Below are 18,994 nucleotides of genomic sequence, written 5' to 3'. Positions count from 1 at the left end.
ACCTAAATATGATCCCCAATCAGAGGCAACGATAAACAGCTGCCTCTAATTGGGAACCATATTAGCACCAACATAGAAATAGAACAGCTAGATAACCCCCCCAGTCACACCCAGACCTGAAACACCATAGAGAATTCACAGGGCTCTCTATGGTCAGGGCGTGACAATAGGAGGAAATTCCCAAGCACTGACCTTAGACCAGTTTTTCTTCTCTGTTATTTATTATGATTTGACTACAGTACAGTGCATTCAGAAAGTATTTAGACCCCTTGACTTTTTCCACATTTTGTTACATTACAGCCTTATTCTAAAATTGATGAAATTGTTTTTTTCCCCTCATCCATTTATAAACAATACCCCATAATAACAAAGCAAAAACATTTTTAATATTTTTTTTGCAAACGTATAAAAAACCACCAACTGAAATATCACATTTACTTAACCTCTCTGGGACAGTGGGAAGTCAGCGTCCCACTCTATTCATCAGCCAGTAGAATAGCGTGGCGCGAAATACAAAACCTAAAAAATGCAATAATTTAAATTTTTCAAACATACGACTATTTTACACCATTTTAAAGACAAGACTCTCGTTAATCTAACCACATTGTCCAATTTCAAAAAGGCTTTACAGCGAAAGCAAAACATTAGATTATGTTAGGAGAGTACATAGACACAAATAACCACACAGCCATATTTCAAGCAAGCATATATGTCACAAAAACCCAAAACACCGCTAAATGCAGCACTAACCTTTGATGATCTTCATCAGATGACACTCCTAGGACATTATGTTATACAATACATGCATGTTTTGTTCAATCAAGTTCATATTTATAAAAAAAAACAGCTTTTTACATTGGCATGTGATGTTCAGAACTAGCATTCCCACCCAAAACTTCCAGTGATAAACGGTGAGAAAATACATAACAATTATTTTAAGAATTATAGATACAGAACTCCTTTATGCAATCGCTATGTCAGATTTTAAAATAGCTTTTCGGCGAAAGCACATTTTGCAATATTCTGAGTACATAGCTCAGCCATCACGGCTAGCTAATTTGACACCGCCAAGTTCGGGGCAACCTAAACTCAGAATTACTATTAGAAAAATTGGATTACCTTTGCTGTTCGTCAGAATGCACTCCCAGGACTGCTATTTCCACAACAAATGTTGTTTTTGTTCCAAATAATCCATAGTTATGTGCAAATATCCCCGTTTTGTTCGTGCGTTCAGGTCACTATCAAAAGGGTAACGCGCGAGAGCATTTCGACACAAAACATTTTGAAATATTCCTTTACCGTACTTAGAAGCATGTCAAACGCTGTTTAAAATACATTTTTATGGTATTTTTCTCATAAAATAGTGATAATATTCCAACCGGACAATGCTGTATTCATTCAAAAAGAAAGAGAAAAAATGGCGAGGTCTCGTGAACGCGCATTTCCATTCCCTTTGTCCTCAGGCAGACCACTGACAAACTGAGTTACTATACTTTGCCCAGAGACAGGAGACGCCCCAATCCACTTTCTGGCGGCTTTATAGAGCCAATGGAAGCCTTAGAAAGTGCAACATAACCCCACGGATACTGTATTTTCGATAGACAAGCAAAAGGAGAACTACAAAATCGCAGACAGGCCATTTCCTACTTGGAATCTTCTCAGGTTTTTGCCTGCCATATGAGTTCTGTTATACTCACAGACACCATTCAAACAGTTTTAGAAACTTTAGATTGTTTTCTATCCAAATATAATATGCACATTCTCGTTTCTGGGCAAGAGTAGTAACCAGTTTAAATCGGGTACGTTTTTTTATCCGGCCGTGAAAATACTGCCCCCTAGCCCAGACAAGTTAAATATTCAGACACTTTACTCAGTACTTTGTTGAAGCATCTTTGGCAGCGATTACAGCCTCAAGTCTTCTTGGGTATGTTGCTACAAGCTTGGCACACCTGTATTTGGGGAGTGTCTCCCATTCCTCTCTACAGATCCTCTCAAGCTCTGTCAGCTTGGATGGGGAGCGTCACTGCACAGCTATTTTCAGGTCTATACAGAGATGTTTGATCAGGTTCAAGTCCGGGCTCTGGCTGGGCCACTCAAGGACATTCAAAGACTTGTCCCGAAGCCACTCCTGCATTGTCTTGGCTGTGTGCTTAGGGTTGTTGTCCTGTTGGAAGGTGAACCTTCGCCGCAGTCTGAGGTCCTGAGTGCTCTGGAGCAGGTTTTTATCAAGGATTTTCTCTGTACTTTTCTCTGTTCATCTTTCCCTCGATCCTGACTAGTTGCCCAGTCCTTGCCGCTGAAAAATATCCCCACAGCATGATGCTGCCACCACCATGTAGTAGGGATGGTGCCAGGTTTACTCCAGACGTGACGTGGGCATTCAGGCCAAAGAATTCAATCTTGGTTTCATCAGACCAGAGAATCTTGTTTCTCATGGTCTGAGAGTCGAAGGGTTGTCCAGTGAAGGCATACGTTTAGAATGTCACAGCATACAATGACATTCTAAACAATTCTGTGCTTCCAACTTTGTGTCAACACTTTCCTGTTTCAGCATGACAATGCCCTTGTGCACAAAGCAAGGTCCATACAGTAATGGTTTGTCGATCGGTTTGGAAGAACTTGACTGGCCTGCAACGAGACCTGACCTCAACCCCATCGAACACCTTTGGGATGAATTGGAATGCCGACTGTGAGCCAGGCCTAATCGTCCAATATCAGTACCCGACCTCACTAACGCTCTTGTGACTGACTGGAAACTGCAGCAATGTTCCAACATTTAGTAGAAAGCCTTCCCAGAAGAGTGGATGCTGTTATAGCAGCAAAGGGGGGGACCAACTCCATATTAATGCCTATGATTTTGGAATGAGATGTTCAACAATCAGGTGTCCACATACTTTTGGTCATGTAGTGTATAAATAAAGCAGTCAGGCCTTGTCCAGGTTGAACTGTTCCAAGATCAGTAGGGGAACCATATCACATTTAGAAGGTCTGCTCTAGAATATACTGATCTTAGATCAGTAGGGGAACCTCAGACATCTTTCACAATAGGGGGAGAGAGATGCCCCATGGTCCCCGGGGGTGAGGGGACGAGGCCTTAACTAATGTGAAGGAGAGGTCATGGCATGTTAAGATTTACAACTATTTTCACGAGGACCCTGACCGTGCTGTAAATCTGGATATTTACTTAACTGAGTTCGCAGCAGGAGAGGGTTCTCTTGAGCATGTTTGCATAGCTACAATCGCTTACCATTGTCAAAATTCCTAAGATTTCAATTCTAGTTGAAGTCATCTTGATAAAATTAACTCTCTGAACCCCACAGCCGGTCATTCCCAGCAGTGTTGGGATAAAAAGTGACTCCAATTGTATCATGGAAAGGATCTCCAATTGTATCATGGACATTGACAATTGTGAACTCAACGACATTTTGGTTCAAAAACATCATTATCCAAAAACCTATTTGAACTCTAGGCTATATTTAACTTTGGCATTATGAGAAAATGTTGAAGTTGCAGAAAATTCAGATGAAAAATTTGCATCCATGTCTTTGCTGATAATAACACATTTGTGATAATCCAATCCCAGATCAACACCAATGGCTTTCTGTCAGTAGAAGAACCCAAGGTGGAGTCTGAGTACCTGGGAAAGATGCCTGCCAGCTTCGGAATGATAGCGGTTTTCCTCGGAGATCTGGACAACAGCGACGGAGTGGGGAAGGTGTACTACCGACAGGACAGCAGGCCCTCCATGCTTCTCCGGACCACTGACCACATCAGCCAGGCATTTCCTCAGGACGACGAAATCAATCCCACCCACGCCTTAATCATCACATGGGAGAACGTGGCAGCCCACGGCGTGCCTGGTCGAGGAGATGGGCTGGACAGAAAGGTAAGGAGGACCCTCATCGCTTGGCCTAGATAGGGTCATATTCATTTTGTGTCATTTAAAATATGTCATTGGATATATTGAACAGTTGATAAACTTGTTTTAATGCCACATTGATATGGATAGCACTTGAAATTATAATTTGACACCATATTTTTTATCCACCTAATATGAAGTTGCCTAAAACCCATACATTGTACAATGTAGTTACTGGTATGGAGGTACAGTATAATTAGAGTGATGTTACTCATGGTTACATAATCCTTCCAACTGTGTTACCTGTTTGCAGTTTTTGTTGTGGGCTACATAGATTTTTTGTTGTTACATATTTAGTTCACTTTACCTATCCAAATTCAAAGGTTGTGCACTAAAGAAGTAATAGGGTGCTAGGACTCAGTTTCCCTCTTCTGTCTTTTTACCATGTAGAGAAACACCTTCCAGCTGGTGGTGGCGTCCATGGCGTCCGCCTCCTACGCCATCTTGTTCTACCCCAGGGAGGGGCTGCAGTACATCTCCACACCTGTGGCGGGCCAGAGCGAGCCAGTCCACGCTGGTTTCAGCCAGGGCCTGGTCCAGGCCTGGTTCGGCTGGAGCAGCAGCCAGGGGCCCTACTACCGCATTGCCACCGACGACGAGGCGTCCGTCAGACAGCTCTCCGAGTAAGTGATTGGCTGGTGGGTGGGCTGGTTGGTGGGTTGGTTGGGTTGGTTGATTGGTTGGTTGATTGATTGGATTTCTATAGTGTGCTTCCAGATGCTCCAAGAACTTTACATAGGCTTAGTAAGTGTTGTTCATAGAGAACTTGGTTAGGTTTCTGTCATTATGTTGACCTGGTATTTGCATAGTTACATTGCATTATGGTAATTATGTAATGATTACAATAACCTGACATATGCATAAAGCTTCTTCATAGAGGTAGGTCTCATCATGATCCATTTTGTCTTCCGCTAGGGAGACCAACTCAGGCAGGCGTGGTGTGTGGGTGTATGAGATCGGCACCTCCCCGATCTTCTCCTCCATCACCCCAGGCCAGGTCACCAACCTGTCCCCAGAGGAGGGCATAGCAGGTGGGCAGATGGAGTCCGTGCCAGAGTTTCCACCCAGAAACACTGGAGAAGAACAGGAGATTGAATTCCCTCCCTATGAGCACGCAGAGGAAGAGGAGACACCTGAACCGGAGCTGCCCCCAACTGTCCAGCCGGTCCAGTACCAGCCCAGATACCCTGTAGTCCCTGAGCCGCCCCAGCCCAGCTACCATGAGCCGACCCAGCCCAGCTACCTTGAGCCGATCGAGCCCAGATACCCTGAGCCGGTCCAGCCCAGATACCTTGAGCCTGTCCAGCCGGCCCAGGCGCAGCCACCACACTACGAGCCTCAAACCCCACAGGTGGTGGTCGTGGATGAAGATGATGACCTTGATGTTGACGGTAAGCCATGAAAGAAACAACAATTGAATCTGTGTCTGAAAATTGTGACCGGGAATAGAATCCTAGTCAAGATTGCCATGACATAAACATTGGTTTAGTTTAGTTTATTAGGATCCCCATTCGCTACTACACATGCAGCAGCTACTCTTCCTAGGGTCCACATAAAACATACAAATACAGTGGGGAGAACAAGTATTTGATACACTGCCGATTTTGCAGGTTTTCCTACTTACAAAGCATGTAGAGGTCTGTAATTTTTATCATAGGTACACTTCAACTGTGAGAGACCAGCTCACAACTTACCAACCAGTAACAATTCCGGCTCTCACAGACCTGTTTTTCTTTAAGAAGCCCTCCTGTTCTCCACTCATTACCTGTATTAACTGCACCTGTTTGAACTCGTTACCTGTATAAAAGACACCTGTCCACACACTCAATCAAACAGACTCCAACCTCTCCATAATGGCCAAGACCAGAGAGCGGTGTAAGGACATCAGGGATAAAATTGTAGACCTGCACAAGGCTGGGATGGGCTACAGAACAATAGGCAAGCAGCTTGGTGAGAAGGCAACAACTGTTGGCGCAATTATTAGAAAATGGAAGAAGTTGAAGATGACGGTCAATCACCCTCAGTTTGGGGCTCCATGCAAGATCTCACCTCGTGGGGCATCAATGATCATGAGGAAGGTGAGGGATCAGCCCAGAACTACACGGCAGGACCTGGTCAATGACCTGAAGAGAGCTGGGACCACAGTCTCAAAGAAAACCATTAGTAACACACTACGCCGTCATGGATTAAAATCCTGCAGCGCACGCAAGGTCCCCCTGCTCAAGCCAGCACATGTCCAGGCCCGTCTGAAGTTTGCCAATGACCATCTGGATGATCCAGAGGAGGAATGGGAGAAGGTCATGTGGTCTGATGAGACAGAAATAGAGCTTTTTGGTCTAAACTCCACTCGCCGTGTTTGGAGGAAGAAGAAGGATGAGGTGGAAACATCATTCTTTGGGGATGCTTTTCTGCAAAGGGGACAGGACGACTGCACCGTATTGAGGGGAGGATGGATGGGGCCATGTATCGCGAGATCTTGGCCAACAACCTCCTTCCCTCAGTAAGAGCATTGAAGATGGGTCGTGGCTGGGTCTTCCAGCATGACAACGACCCGAAACACACAGCCAGGTTAACTAAGGAGTGGCTCCGTAAGAAGCATCACAAGGTCCTGGAGTGGCCTAGCCAGTCTCCAGACCTGAACCCAATAGAAAATCTTTGGAGGGAGCTGAAAGTCCGTATTGCCCAGCGACAGCCCCGAAACCTGAAGGATCTGGAGAAGGTCTGTATGGAGGAGTGGGCCAAAATCCCTGCTGCAGTGTGTGTAAACCTGGTCAAGAACTACAGGAAATGTATGATCTCTGTAATTGCAAACAAAGGTTTCTGTACCAAATATTAAGTTCTGCTTTTCTGATGTATCAAATACTTATGTCATGCAATAAAATGCAAATTAATTACTTAAAAATCATACAATGTGATTTTCTGGATTTTAGATTTTAGATTCCATCTCTCACAGTTGAAGTGTACCTATGATACAAATTACAGACCTCTACATGCTTTGTAAGTAGGAAAACCTGCAAAATTGGCAGTGTATCAAATACTTGTTCTCAAGGATGATCAACAGAAACAGGATGCACCTGAGCTCAATTTTGAGTCTCATAGCAAAGGGTCTGAATACCTTTGTAAATAAGGTATTTCCGTTTGAAGTGTATGTAAATAGATTATACAATTGGTTCGGCATTTTCAACACACGTTTCTTAAAAAGACTAGAAGAGAAGAAGCCGATTTCTCCTCAATCAAATCAAACTTTATTTGTCACATGCGCCAAATACAAAAAGTGTAGACCTTACCGTGAAATGCTTACTTACAAGCCCTTAACCAACAGTGCAGTTCAAGAAGAGTTAAAAAATATCTACCAAATAAACTAAAGTAAAAAATAATTAAAGTAACACAATAACATAACAATAACGAGGCTATATACAGGGGGTACCGGTACCGAGTCAGTGTGCGGGGATACAGGTTAGAGGTAATTTGTACATGTAGGTAGGGGTGAAGTGACTATGCATAGATAATGAACAGAGAGTAGCAGCAGTGTACAAAACAAATGGAGGGGGGGCGGTCAATGAAATAGTCCAGTGGCCATTTGATTAAATGTTCAGCAGTCTTATGGCTTGGGGGTAGAAGCTGTTAAGGAGCCTTTTGGTCCTAGACTTGGCACTCCGGTACCGCTTGCCGTGCGGTAGCAGATAAACAGTCTATGACTTGGGTAACTGGTGTCTGACAATTTTATGGGCTTTCCTCTGACACCGCCTATTATGTACACTACCGTTCAAAAGTTTGGGGTCACTTTGAAATGTCCTTGTTTTTGAAAGAAAAGCACATTTTCTGTCCATTAAAATAACATCAAATTGATCAGAAATACAGTGTAGACATGGTTAATGTTGTAAATGACTATTGTAGCTGGAAACGGCAGATCTTTTATGGAATATCTACATTGGCCCATTATCAGCAACCATCACTCTGTGTTCCAATGGCATGTTGTGTTAGCTAATTCAACTTTATCAGTTTAAAAGGCTAATTGACCGTTAGAAAAACCTTTTGCAATTATGTTAGCACAGCTGAAAACAGTTGTTCTGATTAAAGAAGCAATAAAACTGTCCTTCTTTAGACTAGTTGAGTATCTGGAGCATCAGCGTTTGTGGGTTCAATTACAGGCTCAAAATGGCCAGAAACAAAGAACTTTCTACTGAAACTCATCAGTCTATTCTTGTTCTGAGAAATGAAGGCTATTCCATGCGAGAAATTGCCAAGAAACTGAAGATCTCGTACAGCGCTGTGTACTACTCCTTTCACAGAACAGCGCAAACTGACTCACCAGAATAGAAAGGGGAGTGGGAGGCCCCAATGCACAACTGAGCAAGAGGACAAGTACATTGGAGTGTCTAGTTTGAGAAACAGACGTCTTACAAGTCCTCAATTGGCAGCTTCATTAAATAGTACCCGCAAAACACCAGTCTCAACGTCAACAGTGAAGAGGCGACTCCGAGATGTTGGCATTCTAAGTGATCCCAAACTTTAGAACGGTAGTGTAGGTCGTGGATTGCAGGAAGCTTGGCCCCAGTGATGTACTGGGCCGTACGCACTACCCTCTGTAGTGCCTTAAGGTCAGATGCCGAGCAGTTGCCATAACAGGCGCTGATGCACCCAGTCAGGATGCTCCCGATGGTGCAGCTGTAGAACTTTTTGAGGATCTGGGGACCCATGTCAAATCTTTTCAGTCTCCTGAGGGGGAAAAGGTTTGTCATGCCCTCTTCACGACTGTCTTGGTGTGTTTGGACCATGATAGATCATTGGTGATGTGGACACCAAGGAACTTGAAACTCTCGCCCCGCTCCACTACAGCCCCATTGATGTTAATGGAGGCCTGTTCAGCCCGCCTTTTAGTCCACGATCAGTTCCTTTGTCTTGCTCACATTTAGGGAGAGGTTGTTGTCCTGGCACCACACTGACATTTCTCTGACCTCCTCTCTATAGGTTGTCTCATCGTTGTCGGTGATCACTGTTGTGTTGTAAGAAAACTTAATGATGGTGTTGGAGTTGTGTTTGGCCACGCAGTCGTGGGTGAACAGGGAGTACAGGAGGGGACTAAGTACACATCCCAGAGGGGCCCCAGTGTTGAGGATCAGCGTGGCAGACGTGTTGTTGCCTACCCTTACCACCTGGGGGCAGCCCGTCAGGAAGTCCAGAATCCAGTTGCAGAGGGAGGTGTTTAGTCCCGGGGTCCTTAGCTTAGTGATGAGCTTCGTTGGCTCTATGGTTTTGAACAGCATTCTCACATAGGTGTTCCTTTTGTCCATGTGGAAAAGGGCAGTGTGGAGTGCGATGGAGATTGGGTCATCTGTGGATCTGTTGGGGCGGTATGCGAATTGGAGTGGGTCTAGGGTATCCGGGAGGATGCTGTTGATGTGAGCCATGACCAGCCTTTCAAAGCACTTCATGGCTACCGACGTGAGTGCTATGGGGCGGTAATCATTTAGGCAGGTTACCTTCGCTTCCTTGGGCACAGGGACTATGGTGGTCTGCTTGAAATATGTAGGTATTACAGACTCAGTCAGGGAGAGGTTGAAAATGTCAGTGAAGACACTTGCCAGTTGGTCAGCGCATGCTTGGAGTACATGTCCTGGTAATCCATCTGGCCCTGCAGCCTTGTGAATGTTGACCTGTTTAAAGGTCTTACTCACATCGGCTGCGGACAGCGTGATCACAGTCATCCGGAACAGCTGATGCTCTCATGCATGTTTCAGTGATACTTGCCTCAAAGCGAGCATAGATGTGATTTAGCTCGTCTGGTAGGCTCCTGTCACTGGTTAGCTCTCGGCTGTGCTTCCCTTTGTAGTCTGTAATAGTTTGCAAGCCCTGCCACATCCGACGAGCGTTGGAGCAGGTGTCGTACGATTCAATCTTAGTCCTGTTTTGATGCTTTGCCTGTTTGATGGTTCGTCGGAGGGCATAGCGGGATCTTTTATAAGCTTCCGGGTTTGAGTCCCACTCCTTGAAAGTGGCAGCTCTACCCTTTAGCTCAGTGCTGATGTTGCCTGTAATCCATGGCTTCTGGTTGGGGTATGTATGTAGTCACTGTGGGGACGACGTCATCAATGCACTTATTGATGAAGCCAGTGATTAATGTGGTGTACTCCTCAATGCCATCGGAAGAATACCGGAACATATTCCAGTCTGTGCTAGCAAAACAGTCCTGTAGCGTAGCATCCACGTCATCTGACCAGTTCCGTATTGAGCGAGTCACTGGTACTTCCTGCTTTAGTTTTTGCTTGTAAGCAGGATTCAGGAGGATAGAATTATGGTTAGATTTGCCAAATGGAGGGCAGGGGAGAGCTTTGTATGCATCTCTGTGTGTGGAGTAAAGGTGGTCTAGATGTTTTTTTTCCTCTGGTTGCACATGTGACATACTGGTAAAAATGTGGTAATACTGATTTAAGTTTGCCTGCATTAAAGTCCCCGGCCACTAGGAGCGCTGCTTCTGGGTGAGCATTTTCTTCTTTGCTTATGGCCTTATAGAGTTGGTTGAGTGGGGTCTTAGTGCCAGCTTCGGTCTGTGGTGGTAAATAGAGAGCTACGAATAATATAGTTGAGAACTCTCTTGATAGATAGTGTGGTCTACAGCTTATCATAAGGTACTCTACTTCATGTGAGAAATACCTCGAGACTTCTTTAATATTAGACATCGCGCACCAGCTGTTATTGACAAAAAGACACACACTCCCACCCCTCGTCTTACCAGACGTAACTTCTCTGTTCTGCCGGTGCTTTGAAAATCCCTCCAGCTCTATATTATCCGTGTCGTCGTTCAGCCACGACTCGGTGAAACAGAAGATGTTACAGTTCTTAATGTCCCGTTGGTCAGATAATCGTAATCGTAGGTCATCAATTTTATTTTCCAATCATTGCATGTTAGCAAGTAGAATTGATGGCAGTGGGAGTTTACTCGCTCGTCTACGGATTCTCAAAAGGCAGCTCGATCTGTTTCCTCTTTTCCTCCGTTTTTTCTACACGCAAATAACGGGGATCTGGGCCTGTTCCCGGGAGAACAGTATATCTTTCTTGTCTGACTCGTTAAAGGAAAAAGCTTCTTCCAGTTCGTGGTGAGTAATCCCAGTTCTGATGTCCAGAAGTTATTTTCGGTCATAAGAGACGGTAGCAACAACATTATGTACAAAATAAGTAAAAAAATAAGTTACAAACAACGCATAAAAACAAACAGAATGTGGTTTGTCTTCTTTTTGCGTACAACCATGAAAGACTATCATGCATGATGTTAGTTCTGTATGTGCAGTTAGGGCAAGGCATGCTGGTTTGTTTTGAGCTTCTTTGTTTTGAGCCATGCTGCTTTGTTTAACCGGCCTATTAAAGTATTTTGTAGCAAACAAGAACTCCAATGAAATTACACTCTTAGAAAAAAAAGGGTTCCAAAAGGGTTCTTTGACTGTCCCCATTGGATAATACTTATTGATTCTAGGTAGAACTCTTTTTGGTTCCCAGTAGAACCCTTTTGGGTTCCATGAAGGGTTCTTCAAAGGTTTCTCCTCTGGGGACAGCCGGATAACCCTTTTAGGTTCTAGATAGCACCTTTTTTTCTAAAATGTTATTTTTTCTAAGAATGTGGTTTGTCTTCTTTTTGGCAGTGTTTGCGTACAATTCTGAGACATGCTCCAGTAACAGGCAGAAGTGCTCGTCCTTCGCTGACTGTAAGGACTACACCAATGGATACTGCTGCCACTGTAGGCCTGGTTTCTATGGCAATGGCAAGGATTGTGTGGCTGAAGGTAGGAGTAACCCCATACCCAAAGTACATACAGTATTTGTGTAATAAGGGTTAGGGCTAGCCTGCTACCTTCATTATAATGAAATATGTGATATAAAGTATAAGAATGATTCAATATTTTATAAAGAAATTGAAAACCTGATAATGCTTGACACACAGTCACACATAAGTTACATTTAAAGTTACATTAATTAAAATCGAATTAAGTTAGTTTCCTCACATTCCACACGCAGGTAAGCCCCAGAGGATGAACGGCAAAGTGAACGGCCGGGTATTTGTGGGCAACACGCCCTCGCCGCTGGAGTTTTCCAACAACGACCTGCACTCGTACGTGGTGGCCAACGATGGGCGCGCCTACGTGGCCATCAGTACCATCCCGGCCGGCCTGGGACCCTCCCTGCAGCCCCTGTCTTCCCTGGGAGGGGTCATCGGCTGGGCCTTCGCTCTGGAGCAGCCCGGCTATGAGAACGGCTTCAGCATCATCGGTAAGAGCTGTTTGACGATTATCTTGCACATTGTGTCAATCTTGCACATTGTCGTGTCATTAAGAGTTGTTTTAAGGTAAGAGCTGACATTGGGTGAATCACAAAGAAAAACAGTTGAGAAAGTGACATAGTGTCATTTAAAAAGGCAGCAGTTGATTTGAATACATTAGGCTTTTCTCATGTGTGTTGGGTAGCATTTGGTTTAGCTTCTCCCTCCATTGTAGCAAAGGTGCTTGGGGCTTTGTTTGTTGTGGTCTAATGAGATGTCCTTCAAAGACAGGTGTGAATGACCACTGTGGGATTGATGCTTAGGTCAACATTTATTCAAGTTAAGTTTGATTAGCTTGATTTATTTGCTCTCTTTGAATGACAGATTTTTTTTTATAGTCAGAGGCTATGTCCAAAATCTGCCTTACCTACTACTTACCTAAATGGCATACTGTGTACTAATAGTACTACATACTGTTAAGAATGTACTGTTTAGTAAAAACAAATGCAGTAAAGAACAAATATTAGCATACTAGGCTCATCCATACTGAGAATGTGTCATCTAATGCACAATTGCGTTGATTCCCGCCATTCGCTCATGTTGGTACAGCGTGTCCCCTCGGCTGATTATCAGCTGTTGTCAAACACACGTTGGTCTCGAAAGACGATTCTATTCCTCAATAGTATGCAGCGAATTCTACTAGATTAAAAGCTGAAATGAGTATGGCATCCTGGCATTTAAAGCATACAACATTTTGGACATTTCACATATGTACTATAAAACATATTTTTTTGCATCCCCAAAATGCCTACTATTTTAAACGCAAGTAAAGGTATTCGGACACTGCCAATCTCTTTGCTCAGGGAAAGTAGATTCTCTACTGGCCTTTTGAGTGGTATACGTGGACGTTTGAGTGAATTGTGCCAAGTGATTAGGACCATCTTTCTCTTTTTGATACATTCCTCAACATGTTGAACTCCGCTTTAGTCTTCCACTTGGACATGATTTGTAGCTAGAACGATGATAGGGTAAATTATGGGGAATTTGTTCTGTGTTCCCGTTTTTGGTTCATCTTTCTGCTTTTCGGCCTCAAAATGTTGCTTAAGCTCATTGCTTCCAGCTGGCTTCACTTCTTTCAAAATATTTCCCTTTAATGTGTAGTGTTGTTGGCTCCAGGGAGAACTAAAAGTGGGGGGATACACTCAAGGGTATGGGTGGGGATGCAGAATGACGTTGCCCCTAAATGCTGATCTTAGGTACGGCGAGGTTTTGTGTTTCATCACATAATGGTTGAGGTTAGCTTGTGGTCAAGGCAAGATGATCCTAGATTTGTGCTCAGGAGCTGAAGAGAACCTATGAGATTTGGTTGTCTCTCTCTCTTTCCTTCTCCCACCCCCATCTCTGCTCACACGCACACGCACACAAACACCCTCAACCCCACAACCACACTCAACCCCCCCGCTCCCCCTCCAGGTGGTGTGTTCTCCAGGCAGGCCGAGGTGACCTTCTTACCGGGCAACGAGAGGCTGACCATCAAGCAGGAGTTCAAGGGCATCGACGAGCACGACCACCTGGTGGTGAACACCGAGCTGGAGGGCCGTCTCCCTGAGGTCCCACGCGGCTCCACTGTCCAGATCGACCCCTACAAGGAGATCTACCAGTATGGCAGCAACCGTAAGTCACGACCACACCAATATAACCTGGAATGCAGACTTGGGGTCTATTCCATTTCAATTGAGTCACTATGCCTGACAATAAGGAGGCAATTACTAAGTGATGTGTTGTGTTGGATTGGCACCAAACATAAGACTTTCCATTTAGGCCAAAAAGTATATTCCTTTGCATGCTTTTATTGCAGTAGTATTTTATTGCCTGGTTGCATACAGGACACATGTTTTGGACTATTCTGTCTATATTCTGCACATTTTTATTCTTAATTTAGGTCATTATTGTGGAGTCACTACAATGTTGTTGCTCCATCCTCAGTTTTCTCCCATCACAGCCATTTAAAATCCCCAATGGCCTCATGGTGAAATCCCTGAGTATTTTCCTTCCTGTCCTGCAGCTCAGTTCAGAAGGACGACTGTATCTTTGATATGTCTGGGTGGTTCAGTACATCATCCACAGCATGCTTATTGCTAGACCATGCTTAAAGAGATATTCAATGTCTGACTTGTTATTGTTACCCATCTACCAATCACTGCCCTTCTTTATAAGGCTTTGAAAAAGCTCTCTGGTCTTTGTAGTTGAATCTGTGCTTGAAATTCAGCACTTGACTGAGGGACCTTACAGATGTTGTATGTATGGGGGAGAGAGGAAGGGGTAGTCATAAAATATTAATGTCAACCCGTATTATTTCATACAATGTGATTTGTTAAGCCAAATTTGACTACTGAACTAATTTATGGTTGGCTAAACAAAAGAGGTGAATTCTTATGCAACAACTATATTCTAGTTGTAGTATTAATTAGAAAAAATGTGTTACATTTTCTTTTCACTTTGACATTATGGACTATTTTGTCTATATCAATGACAAAAATTCAAAATGAAATCTATTTAAATCAATTCAAAATCAAATCAAAATCAAATCCCACTTTGTAACGCAACAAAATGTGAAAAAAAGCCAAGGGGGGTGAATACTTATGATACCAACTGTATATGGATATTCAATCTAGTAACACTCCATTTCTTCATATTCTCTTCAGTGATCACCTCCTCCTCCAACCGCGACTACACTGTGAGCCTACCGGATGGCAGTGTCCAGACCAAGACCTACCAGTGGCGTCAGACCATCACCTACCAGAGCTGTCCCAATGACGAGAAGGTCAGGGCCGTGCAGTCTACCCAGCAGCTCAGCGTCGACCAGATCTTCGTCATGTATGACTCGGGCAACGAGCTGATCCGCTACGCTATGAGCAACAAGATCGGCTCCATCCTCAGTGAGTAGAACCCCTTGTGTTATTGCTAATCTTTGTTCATGTTCTCCTATAATGTTATGCTAACCTTCTGCTTATGTTCTGCTAGTTGTGTTCACATTCTTCTAATGTTCCGCTAATGTTCTGCTAGTTGTGTTAACCTTCTGTTAATATTCTGCTAATGTTCTGCTGACCCTCTGCTAACAGGATTGGGCCCATCCTCAGTGACTATAGCCTATCATGTAGATACTGGTAATCTTCAGCTAAAGTTGTGCTAATGTTCTGCTACCATTCTGCTAACTTTCCCGCTACATACTGTATGGCTTATCCTCTATGTTTGGCTGGATGTGGCTGTAAGACTGTCACCTGATGCAAAAATTTAAATGGTGGTGGAAGCCCTGTGTGGATTTGCAAAAATGGATTTGTATGATCGATGTTAATAATGACAGGCAAACAGGAGTACCAAGAAGGACAATCGAGGCAAAATAACATTGTTGTGGATGAAATCCCAGTCTCCACACAAGACCTGGACGGAGACTGAGGAGAAAGTGAGAAAAAGGATAGATGAAAAGCTGCTGTAACGGCTGTCTGTGGAAGTAGACCAAGGTGCAGCAGAGGATGTGTTCATCATTAGAATTTTAATTAAAAAACACGAGAACACTACAAAAATGAACAAAAACAACAGCAAACAGTCCTGTTAGGAAAATACTCAAAACAGAAACAATTACCCACAAAACCCAAAGGAAAAACATGCTCCTTATGTGTGACTCCCAATCAGCAACAACGAGCTTCAGCTGTGCCTGATTGGGAGCCACACACGGCCCAAAACAAAGAAATACAAAAACATAGAAAAAGGAACATAGAACGCCCACCCAATGTAACACCCTGGCCTAACCAAAATAAAGAACAAAAACCCCTGTCTATGGCCAGTACCCCCCCCCCCCCCCAAGGTGCGGACTCCGGCCGCAAAACCTGACACTGAAGGGGAGGGTCCGGGTGGGCCTTCTTACGGCTGTGGCTCAGGTGCGGGACGTGGCCTCTGTTCCACCCTTGGCGTCGCCCTCTTAGGTGGCGCACCTGGCTGCGCCGAACGTCTGGTGGGCGACCCTGACTGCGCGCGGCTGGCGGGCGGCCCTGGTTGCGCCCGGCTGGCGGGCGGCGATGGCTGCACCCGGCTGGCGGGCGGCGATGGCTGCGCCCGGCAGGATGGGGAGACCCACTGGAGGCCTAGCCCTGGTTGCGCCCGGCTGGCGGGCGTCCCTGGCTGCGCCCGGCTGGCGGGTGTCCGGCGGCACTGACCCAGGATTCACCAGGCTGGGGAGATATGAAGGAGGCCTGGCCCTGGGCGCAGGCACAGGACGCACCAGTCTGGCGGGCGGCTCTGGCGGCTCCGGCGGCTCCGGGCTGGCGGGCGGCTCTGGCCCAGGATTCACCAGGCTGGGGAGACATGAAGGAGGCCTGGCCCTAGGCATAGGCACAGGACTCACCGGGCTGGCGGGCGGCTCTGACTGCTCTGGACAGGCGGGCGGGTCTGGACAGGCAGGCGGCTCTGGCGGCTCCTGACTGGCGGGCGGCTCTGGCGGCTCCTGACTGGCGGGCGGCTCTGGCGGCTCCTGACTGGCGGGCGGCTCTGGCGGCTCCTGACTGGCGGGCGGCTCTGGCGGCTCCTGACTGGCGGGCGGCTCTGGCGGCTCCGGACTGGCGGGTGGCTCTGGCGGCTCCGGACTGGCGAGACCCACGGGAGGCCTAGTCCTGGGAGGTGGCACAGGACGGACCAGGATGGGGAGACCCACTGGAGGCCTAGTCCTGGGAGGTGGCACAGGACGGACCAGGATGGGGAGACCCACTGGAGGCCTAGTCCTGGGAGGTGGCACAGGACGGACCAGGATGGGGAGACCCACTGGAGACCTGGTCCGTGGAGCAGGCACAGGACTGACCAGGATGGGGAGACCCACTGGAGGCCTGGTCCTGGAAGGTGGCACAGGACGGACCAGGATGGGGAGACCCACTGGAGGCCTGGTCCGAGGAGGAGGCACAGGATAAACCGGGCTGTGGGGGAGCACTGGAGTTCTGGTACGGACGCTCTTTACCCACACTCCAGGCTGAATGCCCACTTTGGCCCGGCACGGGCGGAGAGCAGGCATTGGGCGAACTGGACCCTCCCAGCGCTCTGGAGACACAGTGTGCAACGCCGGCAGAGGATAACCTGGACCGAGGAGGCGCACTGGTCACCAGACGCGCTGAGCTGGCACCATCCGCCCTGGCTCGATGCCTGCACTCGCATGGCACTTGCGGGGGGCTGGTATGTAGCGCACCGGGCTTTGAACGCGCACTGGGGACACCGTGCGCTCCACAGCATAACACGGTGTCTTACCAGTACCACGCTGCTTCCGGTAAGCACGGGGAGTTGGCTCAGGTCTACCGCCTGACTCCGCCAATCTCCCCGTGTGCCCCCCCCCAAAAACATTTTTGGGGCTGCCTCCCGTGTCCGTTGCGCTCCCTTTCCTCATACCAGCGCCTCTCAGCTCTCGCCGCCTTGATCTCCCACTGCGGGCGGCGATAATCACCAGCTTGAGCCCATGGTCCTTTCCCGTCCAGGATTTCCTCCCAAGTCCACAACTCCAGATAGCTTTTCTCCTGGTGCCTCTCCTTGTGCTGCTCCTTCCTCCACTGCTTGGTCCGTTGTTGGTGGGTAATTCTGTAACGGCTGTCTGTGGAAGTAGACCAAGGTGCAGCAGAGGATGTGTTCATCATTAGAATTTTAATTTAAAAAACAAGAGAACACTACAAAAATGAACAAAAACGACAGCAAACAGTCCTGTTAGGAAAATACTCAAAACAGAAACAATTACCCACAAAACCCAAAGGAAAAACATGCTCCTTATGTGTGACTCCCAATCAGCAACAACGAGCTTCAGCTGTGCCTGATTGGGAGCCACACATGGCCCAAAACAAAGAAATACAAAAACATAGAAAAAGGAACATAGAACGCCCACCCAATGTAACACCCTGGCCTAACCAAAATAAAGAACAAAAACCCCTCTCTATGGCCAGGGCGTTACAGCTGCAGATAGATCATAAGAAGATTGAGGTGGAGTGCGCCCATAGGATTGGAAAACCTATCTCTGGCCCAGGTGACAGACCCAGGTCAATAGTGGTAAAGTTCCTGAGGTACAAAGAAGAGGTGGTTGTTATGGAGACAACATCTTCCTCAACGAGGACTACTCTGAAACTGATCCCAGCTATGAAAGCTGCCAGAGAGCGTGGGGACATTACTTACATCTGTAACCACAGGCTCATTGTCCTCCCTCTCACCCAAAAGCCTGGAAGGGGTGAGAGAACCAAGCAGATGGGTTCATAGCCTAACCCCTGCACCCTGATTGACGTCATGCTTTGTTTCTGGTTTCCCATATTATGTCTATCTCTAATAAGCTACCCAGGAAAGGGCAATAAATAGTCCATATTACTACATGCAGCCTAAAAAATAAGATTCATGAAATCAATAACTTGCTAATCTCAGGGTAGCATTCATACACTACATGACCAAAAGTATCTGGACACCTGCTCGTCGAACATCCCATTCCAAAATCATGGGCATTAATATGGAGTTGGTCCCTCCTTTGTTGTTTTAGCAGCCTTCACTGTTCTGGGAAGCAACAAGAGCATTAGTTAGGTCGGGCTCTGATGTTGGCCGATTAGGTCTGGCTCACAATTGGCGTTCCAATTCATCCCAAATGGGGTTGAGGTCAGGGCTTTGTGCAGGCCAGTAAAGTTATTCCAGACCGATCTCGACAAACCATTTCTGTATGGACCTCACTTTGTCCACAAGGGCATTGTCATGCTGAAACAGGAAAGGGCCTTACCCAAACTGTTGCCACAAAGTTGGAAGCACAGAATCGTCTAGAAGGT

At 46.2% G+C, this 18,994-nt stretch overlaps 1 protein-coding gene across 1 annotated transcript in view; it reads left to right on the top strand.

Annotated features, from left to right (window-relative positions):
• The window catches only part of LOC106586133 (nidogen-1), an 84,244-nt gene that overhangs the window by 19,064 nt on the left and 46,186 nt on the right, over positions 1–18,994 (top strand). The window contains exons 2-8 of the mRNA XM_014173026.2: positions 3,584–3,886; positions 4,310–4,542; positions 4,835–5,310; positions 11,557–11,697; positions 11,930–12,181; positions 13,644–13,844; positions 14,876–15,109. Of these exons, the coding sequence (XP_014028501.2) occupies positions 3,584–3,886; positions 4,310–4,542; positions 4,835–5,310; positions 11,557–11,697; positions 11,930–12,181; positions 13,644–13,844; positions 14,876–15,109 (1,840 nt within the window). The remainder of the gene's footprint in view (positions 1–3,583; positions 3,887–4,309; positions 4,543–4,834; positions 5,311–11,556; positions 11,698–11,929; positions 12,182–13,643; positions 13,845–14,875; positions 15,110–18,994) is intronic.

This window comes from Salmo salar, chromosome ssa02 (genome assembly GCF_905237065.1).
Source record: "Salmo salar chromosome ssa02, Ssal_v3.1, whole genome shotgun sequence".
Lineage (NCBI taxonomy): Eukaryota > Metazoa > Chordata > Actinopteri > Salmoniformes > Salmonidae > Salmo > Salmo salar.
The sequence above is the reverse complement of the archived record's forward strand: the minus strand, read 5'-3'. Positions and strand labels throughout refer to the sequence as shown.